Source organism: Sesamum indicum, linkage group LG6, assembly GCF_000512975.1.
Source record: "Sesamum indicum cultivar Zhongzhi No. 13 linkage group LG6, S_indicum_v1.0, whole genome shotgun sequence".
Classification (NCBI taxonomy): Eukaryota; Viridiplantae; Streptophyta; class Magnoliopsida; order Lamiales; family Pedaliaceae; genus Sesamum; species Sesamum indicum.
Window position 1 is genome coordinate 22267992 of NC_026150.1, and position 12267 is coordinate 22280258.

The window sequence follows — 12267 nt, forward strand, 5'->3', positions numbered from 1 at the left end:
CAATGACTCACACTGCCTCTAGGTCAACCTAAATCTAGTTTTTTAGAGGGAATGATTAAAATACCCCCCATATATATGAGGAGAAATTTTATATTGTATATAATATAAAATATAAATTTTAATTAAAATATACTTGCAATATATCTATAATATATAAAATTGAAATTTTATATAGGAAAAATTATTGTTTCATATCATAGAGGGCGTAATTGCTACTTTATTTTTACAAGGGGATTTTTGAATATTCTCAATATCACAGGGGGTCCTTATATTTTTTTTCCTTTTTTACCCATTCTTAAATTTTTTTTCTATATTTAAAAAAAATCAAAGTAATATTTTTCATCTCACCGTCTAGAGGATAAATTTTCATTTAAGGGGAATATTTATAATTTCTAAAATAACGACATTATTTGTAATTATATCAAATCTAAAAAAAAAAGTTGTAATTTACCTTATATATATATATATATATATATATTTCTTTGCATGCGGTAAAAGATAATTAAATATCGTTCTTGTATAAATATCTATGTAAATCAAGTGAACATCCGCATGATTTTAAGGCGTACGTATGTATATATAAACATATTATATACAGATGAACATGATATGCAAGAGACCGTATATATATATATATATAATATAAAACATTAATATTAATATCTTCTGTATGCGTTCCTTGCGTATATATGATTTAAAAATAGATACACACACCACGTATAAATATGTGTGTATCGTGTATTTTCACTTTGAATAATGACATATATTATATTCGTTGTTATGGTATATTATGAGTTTCTACACACATACGTGTATATATACTTTTTATCAACATTGTTTAGTAATAAATAAATGTACCACATATATATGTCAAAATAAATAATAATTTGGCATAATGTGAGCAGGGGAATGAATGTATAAAAATTGCCCAGCTTGCTTTCGAGTATTGTGTCCAAAGAGAGAATTTCTTAGTCAAAACACTAAATAGCAACTTTGTGTTATAAAATAATATTTAAGGTATTAATAATTTAACGTTTTTAGTATATCCATCAAATGAATATGTGTGTGTATATGTGAGTATATGTACTTACATGTGTCGATATAATTAAATAGTCTAAATGTGTATATGTATGAAATAGCTAAATATATAGACATAGGCTTGAATGTATTTATGTTCTTGCAATTTATTCGGCATTTTCGTCATTTAATTTTTTAGGGTAGCATTTTTATTTTTCTTTCTTTTAATTTTTGCGATTTTAGTTTTTCTTTTTGCCAGAGCTCACCCTTCTAGCCGGAAAATGCGTATCTCATGTAACCTTTTAAAATTAGGGTTATTGTTCATATTCCCTCATTTTTATCAGTATTTTTGTCCTTTAACTTTTATGGTAGCATTTTAGTCCTGTATCATTTTAATTTTTACGATTTTAATCTCTCTTTTTTTTTTTTTGGCCGGAGTTCACGTTCACCCTTTCGCACATGGAGGTGAACTCCAGTGAAGAAAACATACTGAAACTGTGGAAGTTAAAAAAATACATGATAAAAAAAAATATATCAAAAAGCTAAAGACGAAAGCACAAAATAGCCTAAATTACGGAATCAAAAATACATTTGACTCCATATATATAGACATATGCAACAAGATTATATTCTAATTAATTAACCCCCTCTAATTGGTTATTTTTCTATATTATAAATTACTATGATTTAACAGTTATCATAAATAAAGTTTATCTATCATGACCAAATAAAATCAATGTAAAAATTTAAATTTTGACCACAATAAAAAAAATATTATATTGTGGTTTAGCTATCGTTGAAACACTTGTTACAGTTTTCAATTGTAATCAATATTTTTATCCCACTTGAAAAAATAATGACTAAAAGAGTTATATCATTAGTGTTGTTAATTAATAACATTATAATTCTTTTTAACCATAAAAATCTATAATGGACCTATCGTACATGAGAATACACGAAATTGTCATATTAGGGTGAAAAATGCAATGTTCATACGATTCACGAGACCAGAAGCACAATAAATTTATGCATTATTCAAACAATCATACGACCATAATAAATAAAATCCAAAAGGACTAATTATGTAATATCCCAAAAAGTCATAGCATCAAGAATAAGCCAATTTACCTGAACAAAGTTGTATTTTATTCAGATTTTTTTTAAAAATATACTTATCATGTGATTAATTATTTTTAAAATAATATTCTTATTACACAATAAATATATTATATTTATTATATAATTAATTTAAAATTAAAATTTTGCGTTGGTGACCCTGTATTGAGTTTTGTTGTGAGTGATAGTGTGAGTGGATCTGCTGGTGGTTGTGAAGCATCATACATGAATGACCTAATTAACAGTCACTATAAAATAATGAGTTGACTTTAGGACAGGCACTTAAGAGAGCATCGATCATCATGGTACAGAGTGTTCATCCCAATTACTCTTAATTGTTGCATGTGTCATAATCAATCAAGATAAACTTTTTAAAACCAAACCTACTTCCTCACACAACCCCTCATACCTATTTATTTCTATTTATAGATAATTTTGTTACAAGTAATATGACTTTTTATTATTATTAATTACGGATAAATGTTATGATTAAATCATTCTGTCATTTAAACTCAAATACGTAGAAAAAAATATATAAGATTTTGTGATTATGTTATTTATATATATAACGGTATATAACAATGAGTTTTTCTGATATTTGGCATAATTACAAATACTTCTTGTTGTTTGAAAAATTATCAATACTCTTTCAATTTTGATGAAATTATGTAATCTTTGATGTGGGTTTGGACTTGTTAGTTTTGCTCTTGTTGTATTTTTTTTAAATAAAAGAAAAAACGCAAAAAGAAAACGGACAAAGTAGATGGAAAATTTGAGAAATTATTGAAAAAAAAATTGTCCACTTAGTAACAAAAATAGAAAATTTTAATAAATAAGTAAAATTATATTTCATAGTCCACAATAGCATTTTGGTCAATTCACCATAAATATTATGACTCTTCTATTATGGTTACTTATCGAGGATAAAAGTGAAAGATCATGACAAATACTAATCAAGTGCGACTGCACAACGACGACTACTAATCGTTGTTTTTACAAACAAAACCAAATCATTAATTAACTATATCTAAAAACCATGATAAATATTTTGATTCTAGGAAATCATAGCAAATATTAATTAATCATGATCCAAATTTAAATTTCACATCGATTTTGTTTTCGTGGTCGATTGTATTGATTTGTCTCGATTTTTTAGAGTAATAACTTATAATGTTTTAAAATGAAACATCTTTCATCCCATTTTGATGTTTTATATATTCTATCCATGCGTATATTATATTCGACTTTATTTATTAATTAAATTATATTTCTTGATTTTTAATATATATATATATATATCAATTATATGTATTAATATCACATGAAAATGTAACAGAAGATCTATTATTAGTGTTCCATTTGCCTGAATAGGCACACTACATCAAATTTGACTTCGTTATTTAATAATTAAATTAAATGCATTAATTTCATAATTATGTGTACGTACTGTGATCTGATCTGCAAAGTGGGCAGGACACTGATCATGCATTTGCAGGGATTTTTCCTAGAAAACTTTTGCTGTCATATACACAACCAACCCACTAATTGTACCATGAGAACCCGACAGGAAATTTGATGGCAAAATGTATTTTTTTATTTAAAAAATAAAAATAAAAAGACATTTGAGGGGGACAAATATTGATTAATCGTGGTAAAAAATTAAAGTTTTGCTTTGATTTTATTTAACTATAGTTAATAATATTGATTTAACACGATTTTTAAATTATGGTCAATTATAGTATATCAAAAAGTTATTTTTATTTTGTGACGTATTAAAGTAGATCAATACTCAGATATTACTGAAACTCGAACATATGACCGCTTAGTTAAAGAGCCTCAATTTCGTCAACTAAACTAGATTTATGGGCAAAATTCCATTATTGTTGCTAATAATGTTCATTTCAAGAAAAGATAAATTACAAAAGCCCCCTAAAGTTTGTTATAATTATAAAAATTTACCAATTGTTTGAAAAATTATAAATACTATCTGAAATTGATCATGGAAGTCTGACAAATATTTTCCTACAATACACTGTCACAAGAAGATATTTGTTAAATGACTGTTAATTTTAACGAAGTATTTATAATTTTTCAATAACGAGAAATCAATTATAATTATGACAAATATCATGATATAACAACCCGTTGTAATTTTAAAAAAAAGGCCGGAGGGGGTGGGATGTTATTGGGTGGTAATGTATAGCGCTAGATACAATGAAGACACGTATAAAATAATTGGAAAACAACGTTAATCGACCATTTAAATTTGTTGTTAGTGGTGAATGATGAAGTTAATTAAATTATTGTAGTCCAAGTGGTTAATTTGGTCAATGTATTCTCTAAGGCAACATGTTAGGGCTATAAGCTATAGACCCGGGACCATTCTATTTCTATTTATTTGGTACGTACCATAAATTTCGGACATTTCATGAATTATATTAGCATATCCAAGGTATCATTTTTGCCTATATACCTACCTAGTGACATGCAACAAAGACAAATTAATTAATAGTAGATCCTCGATTTCCATAAAAATAAAATAGAAAGAAGAGTACAGGTATATACAATTAATTAAGCCACGTATAAAAAAATAATAAAACTAATGTGGGATAATTTCATGTCATCAATTTGGTAATTACAGAATCAATTCGTGTATTATTATTGAGCATAAACGAATTTTTATCCGAATAGCACGACATCAGCCTGAAACGATATATAGTCCATAAGTCGATCAAATGTTTCATCAAGATCAGACCTAGCCCGACGACTCGAAGTATTAGCTATTGACCACATCGTCATCCCACAGCTCAGGTTTTCGCCATATGGATCCTCACATATTTTGATACATAGAACCACATGTAGATATTATTCAAGGTATATATTTATTATTTTAAGATCGATATAGTTTTTCAATCCCATCTTATCTAAAATTTGAGTCCCGTCGACTTAAGTATTGACAAAATTTTGTATAAAAGCCGCTCCAACGGACCTAACATGACTATTTTCAGGTAGTCAGTCTAATCACTTTTTAGATTATGGTATTAGCAGTTACGATTTTGACTGAACTATTGTTTTAATTCAGATCAATATTTAAATAAATTATAATTAATCATTAGATGAGATGATGAAGATATTATAAAATAATATGCTAACATTATTAAATATAATTTAAGAAATCACTATTTATTTAAAATATATATTCACTTGAATAGTATAATAAGATGAAGGATTATAATTTTGGGAGGGTATGGCATCACTTTGGTCTCAAGGGAGACAGCTAGGGCCTAAAGTTAGGTTAAATAATTTTTACACCTTAGGATGATAGAAATAAATTGGTAGGGGAAAGAATATTGACTTGTTCTAAGCTAATTAATACACATCTAATCCTCAACTAATACTTGCTTAACTTTTTTCATCTTTCAAATATTAAAACCTTTGTTGAGAAATAGACGGAAAATTGTATTTTTTGTCTCGTAACTTAAATAAATTATATTTTCAATTTCATTGCTAATGAAATTTTTAAAAATAATATCATAACTTGCAAAAGAAAAGGTCGCGTTTCTAGTCCTCCTGACAACTTTCATTAGAAAAATAATGGAAGAAACTACGTGCAACTTACGTGGCCATTTATCTATCTTAGAATGGAGGAAAATGACCACGCGACTTTTTCCGTTAATTTCCTTACGAAAGTTGGTAGGGATACTGGAAACGGATAATTTAAAATTTTACTGGATCATTTTTTAAAATTTCGTAAACGATAAGACTAAAAGTAATGGTTTAAGTTATGAGACGAAAAATAAAATTTCTTTATTAGTGTACGGAAGAAATATTATATCTCTTTATACTATTTATTAAGGAGAGACCCTAAAGTACTTATTTTAATTGGTAAAATGTGTATGGATTAAAATACCATCAAATATATTTATTTTTTTTTAGAAAATAACCATCTCTTTAACAAATTGTTTCTTACATATTTTTTTTATTTATAATGCACATTTAAATTTTGATTATTCCTTTTATCAGTTTTGTTTAATTATTCATTTTATTTTATTTTTTATTTAATTAAATAAATATAATAAAATTTAGAGTATGCACATATATTCACAACATTTGACTCAAAAATTGTTCTATAAATTGTAATTATATACAATTAATCATCATAGTGATGCAATGACTATATTAATGTTGTCATCAAATTTTCGATATAGATTCATAATATATTGATATTGATAATTTGAGAATATGATTTTTTGTTATTAAATGTGTAGAGATATTATTATAATAAAAGTAAAATTTATTACTAATCAACACATATTAGTATAATAATTTATTTAATTGATCACCAATATTCTTTTTTTCTTGCAGGGTGGTGGTTGTGTGAGTAAAAGTCAAAAAGCATAGTCTGGCTAGGAGCCTACCACTAGGGGTTTTGGGTCTTATATATGCACTCCAATAATGCACGGACATTTTAAAAAATTACTCAATACAATATTAAATATGAATATAATTTGAACATGTATTGAATACGGTATCCGTGTGTTCAAAATATATGAAAAAAAAAACCAGCGTCTTTTGGATACGTATTTTTTTTTATAATTTCAAAAAATTTTGGATTATTTTTTTAAAAAAAATAAAAATGAGTTTTGGGCTTAATAAAAAAGAAAAGATTTAATTTACTCCCCTCAAACTAAAATTTTGAGATGGAATTACTGAAAATTTGAGAAATGGTCATGATGATTTAACTAATTTGAATTATTAGAAATTTTTCATTGCGCACTTTTCAAAATAAAAATGATTATGTATATTTTTTAAGCCACATTTAATTAAAAGTTTAGATGCATGCTTAGTTTATGTTTTATCTCTATATTTTTCATATTGCACATTTTAATTTTATGAGAAATTGAGAATATATATAATAAAATATTGTATATAATCGTGTCGTGTCGTGTCCTAATTCTTTTATATTTTTCATATCGTCGTATTTGTGTCCATACATCGTATATGAACTTATGTGTGTGCACTAAAATTGATTAATTTAAAATTTTAAAATTAATAAAATATTGTTTCTAAAATATATTTCTATCGTTATCTATCTATATGTCCATATATATCTATATATATCTATATATATATTAGAAGGGTAGATTACTGGGAGATCTCCTAAATTTTGGTACAATTATAAATACCCCTTTATTATTTAAAAAACTATCAATACATCTTTGATGTTTGATGAAATTATATAATCCTTGAATGAAAATATTGAATTATCAATTTTACCCTTATCGTATCTTTTTGTAAAATAATAAAAAAATCCAACAAGGTGGATGAAAATTTTTGAAAATTATAAAAAAAGATAGTCCACCTAGTCTATAAAACAAATTAGAAATAAAAAGTGAGTAAAATTATAATTCTTAATCGACAAAAGTATCTTGATCAGTTCACCTAAAAAACAGATGAATACCTAATGGATTGAAAGCTGTTGGGCGACTCTTAAAATCAGAAAGTATTAATAATTTTTCAAATAATAATAGAATATTTTTAATTATGTCAAATTTCAAATGGGCGCATTATAATTTACCCCGGCACATCTTCCACTGCCATTATTTTAAAATTTTAAATTTTTTTAATTGTAATGAATTTCTTTTATTGGCTATTCTTAATATAATTTTAATATTACAATAATTTATTTAATCTCTTAAATATGCATGCAATTACAGCTTATACATATCCCTTAATTCATGCAATATATACCAGAATCTTTGACTGCAATTGAACTAATTTTAACTCAATATTGATTTTTGATAATTTGAAAATTTCGTAATTGCAATGAAAAGATTTCATTGGCTATTCTTAATAATTTTTAATATTAAAATAAGTTATTTAATCTCTTGATTGATGCATGCAGCAGCTTATATACATATCCCTTAATTCATGCAAAGTAGTTGGAGGAGATAAAGGTTCCATAAATCAAAATAAATAAAAAAAAATGATTACTTATGAACAAAAATTATGAAAACGACACTTAATATTTCTTAATATTACACTAAGTTATTTATTCCGTAATTCATGCAAACAACTCATACATATCCCTTAATTCATGTAAAGTAGTTGGAGAAGATAAACGTTCCATAAATCTAAGTTTAGAAAAAAGAAAAAAAAAATTGCAATGGGCTATAAAAATTGGATAAAATTAAGTTATCCCATATAAAAATTTTTTAATCCATTTCAAAATATGAGCTATAAATAATCACCTAATTATCAAATATAGCCCCCTTTCCTTTTTTTTTTCTTTTGGTGGAGGGGGGTTGTGGCAATTATTCTTGTTTATACATTCTCACATGTATTATCATATGAACGGTATAAGGGCAGTTTGGTCAAATAAATATTTATTTGATATGTAATAGATCAATAATAAGTTAATCGAGGGTAATTATAGATTTTGCTTTTTGACTAGCAAATGAGTTTTTTTGTTAGATAGAAGTAAATATCAAATATATTACATATAATTTTTTAAATACAAGATATTTATATATAATTATATCAAATTTGATAAAAAGATAATGTAATTATCCCTAAAAAAAAATGACCAATCAAAATACCAAAAGACAGTCTGCTCTTGGTTAAAAGAGCAACAGTCGTTTCTACCATCTGGGCCTTCTTCATGATGGCTGGGTGCTGGGGCAATGGGAAAATTACAGTCACATCTGAGTGTAAATAAAAGTAAATATTTTATTTACAAAAATGGGACTCGAGTTTGTAATAATTACATAAAAGAATACCAATAATTATCCTCAACCCCTATCTTAAAGTTGTAGGGCCGAAGTGTAACATTGAGTCATCCAATTTTGTCTCTTATTACTAATAATATGTAGAGGCCCTTCTAAAGTTATCACCACAATCATTTAAAATCCAAGTTTTGTAATTATACTTCTATTAAATAAATAAATATTATAGGTTAAATCCGTTGGATTTGTACATGTGTAATAGAACAAGGCGGGTCAGGATCCTATTAAGCGTAGGTTGATAGATGTTGGATCCACTAAATTCTATCTTGTTGTCAAGTCATGTTTATGAATATCGTTGTGTTTCATACTTTGTTTATGTTTTCGTTTTTAGTTTCTAAAACAAGCATTATCGTAAAAACGTATTTGTTTATATGCATTCTCATTAAAAACAGGCATAACTACATTTATACCCCTAACTTATGAACTATTTACACAAACTACTCCTATCATTTGCATAATTACAAAAATTATCCCTGACAAACAAAAAATAGAAGTAGTTTGTGTAATGATGCTAAAATTTTTAGAAAGTGTGTGTGTGTAATTTTTCAAAAAAATAAGAAGTATTTTGTGTCAGCAATAATAATATATTAGTAGGTGTACGTATAATTATCTAAAATATAGGGACGAATTGTGTAAACGTGCAATAGATCAAGGGGTATAAATATAATTATCCCTTAAAAATATATAAATTTAATACCACAAATATAAAATACAATTTCGTTAACTAATCCAATTATATTTTCATTTTCAGACGAAAACATATACAAAATTCAACACACATATTTTGAATAGGATGGAAAGAATTCAGAGAAAGCATAACAAGAAATCACAATCTGCTTCAATATACTGGGAAGGACAAGTCTCCATGGATGAAGGTATTGGATGCTGGTCACAATTCATAAATGCACGCTACAAGACTTCAAGCTCACGGTACACAGTCGGAAAATACTGTATTTATATACATACATCACAGGGCCGGCCATCAATATATATAGTCGATACCAACATCAGAAGTACAGAGAGACCATTCCTTTAATACAAATATACACCGGGCTAGCTCTCCAGATGTGTCCACTCTGTGTTCAGTCAGCGTCTATCCTTGTGAGCCCAAAGATGGCAGCAATTGTAGCCAGAACAGCCTACAAAGAGCAAACCAGGTTCTCAGAGAGGTGAAAATGAGATTTCAAGAACAGCGGATTTGAAACATAAGAGACTGATTAAAATCCAGGTAACTTCAAACAGAAGAATGTCTGACTTGTCTCAATGCAGAGAGTTTTGTAATGCATAAGCGTGGTGGATTATCAATAACTCATGTTGCTCGTGTGCAGGTCGTAAAATCGTGTTGGCTACTTGTGTGTCTTCCTAACCTAGAAAGAACTTGAATCTGCTAGTAATTTGAAAGCTGCAGTGTGCCTGCTATGAAGTATCTTAACACGTGAGCATAAAACTGAACATATTGAAAATGGGGTTACGCTTGAAGCCCTTCACACTTCACAGTAAGACGATAAATCACCCTAACTTTTTAGGCACAATATAACAAGAACGGACCATTTGTTTTGCAGTTAAAAGCGAAGTTAATTTATTAGTTCAACTATTAGCTCAAAAGGGCACACTTGGAGCAAAATAAATCTAGGGGGTCACTGCCACTAAACTCGAGTTATTTAAAGGCGGCTAATCTTTGGTGCGAACACAACATACCCATCGGATTCCATTAGAAAAAGTTCGAAAATTAAATGATTGTGACATAGAGTTCACATACTCAGAAATGTGGAAGCAGAACAAGTAGGCATTTGCTCAGCTAAGACACGCATGGGGCAAACAGAGAGAGATTGAACTTAGATCTTAATCTTGTTAAAGTAAGAAAGACAAAAATGCCCATGTACTTCTGGAATAGGCTGAGAAAATAAAAGAAAAACACTTACAGCGATTGTGCAAGCTACATATCCAGGTTTCTCACGAGGGTCAATTCTGGAACAAAGTAGAAGCAAAACTCCGACATACCACGGAATTGCAGCAAGGAAGAAACCAATAATGAACCTTCAAGAAACACAAAGCAGCTCTTTTACCAGAAATTAAAAGGACCAACCCATTAAACTCATTTGAAATCAGTAACTGTGAGGAATGAGGATCTATCAACTTAATGTCTTAACCAAAAAAAATAAATCAAGGGAGCGACATTAAGTGAGAAAGAAGTTCTTCCTACAAAATCTAAAACTCTAAGTAAATTCTTTGTCTCTATAAGACGGTGAGGAATGGCACCACTCCTGCTCAAGGAGATAGAGATCCATCTAACAGTTGTTGACACAGAAACAAGAAAAAGACCTCCACTTCGCAAGCACTGTAACAATAATACTGACTAACAAGGAAAGGTTTCTGTGAACGAGACTTACAAGAACCAGCCGATGCCAATACCACAGCAAGGAAGGCGACGCTCCCTTAAAGGTCTTCCTTCTGCAACAGCATAACCTGCATCGGCATGGAAACATCCACCACAAAAAACTCAAAATTATGGATATATTAACAGGTGAAACAATTAATTAACTTCACAACTGAGTAGCAGTAGGATTAGTACATGAAAATTGTTCCACAAACTCAAATCCATAACCTTCCTTTCGACATAGAAAACATGAAATCATCTTTTAACTAATAAGAATTTCATCAGATCTCAAAATCAAACGTTGGTACTCTGTACAACAGAGTCCATATACCAAACATAATTGCTGCAAGATCTGGGAATGGTCTAACACTCGATCCAACCATTTTCCCTTCAAACATTGGCTAAACAAACAATAACTTTCTTCAAAAAATATCCCAAATCAACAACACAAAGAATAAAATCCATACTTTTCTACTGAGCAAGATAGATAATATCAGGGAATTCCGAAGCATCCCATGTCACTCAAAATGAATTCAATTAACACAAAAGGGATTCGACTAACTGACCAGCTCTTCTTTTTTCCGGTCAAATCTCAAAGATACATCCAACAATTCAGCGATGTGAACAAATCACAGATAAACACACAATCTTCGTAAATGGGTCAACCATAAACACTGAATCAATATCTCACCCTCCGCAAACACACCAAACAGCCAGTACATATGTAGAACAAGGAAGAACATTACCTGGGACAGCTTGATAACCATGAGCATAATACTGAGATTGCGGTGGAGGAGGAACACCAGAAATACCAGGCGGTGGAACAGGCTGAGGAAAGCCTACGGCCGTCGGCGGAGGGTGGTTAGCAACGCCCTGGAATGTCCCGTACGCTGGCGGTGGTGGGTGCTCTGGGTGATAATGGTGATCCCTTTTCTCTTCACTCATAATTGATCACTTTTGTTGACTCTTTCC

At 28.8% G+C, this 12267-nt stretch overlaps 1 protein-coding gene across 1 annotated transcript in view; it reads right to left on the reverse strand.

Moving 5' to 3' along the window:
- The window catches only part of LOC105165492 (60S ribosomal protein L18a-like protein), a 2685-nt gene continuing 152 nt past the window's right edge, over nucleotides 9735-12267 (reverse strand). Inside the window, exons 1-4 of the mRNA XM_011084519.2 lie at nucleotides 12042-12267; nucleotides 11309-11384; nucleotides 10841-10955; nucleotides 9735-10057 (exon numbers count right to left, since the gene is read on the reverse strand). The exon at nucleotides 12042-12267 is cut by the window's right edge and continues 152 nt beyond it. Of these exons, the coding sequence (XP_011082821.1) occupies nucleotides 10001-10057; nucleotides 10841-10955; nucleotides 11309-11384; nucleotides 12042-12240 (447 nt within the window). The 5' untranslated portion in view covers nucleotides 12241-12267 and the 3' untranslated portion in view covers nucleotides 9735-10000. The remainder of the gene's footprint in view (nucleotides 10058-10840; nucleotides 10956-11308; nucleotides 11385-12041) is intronic.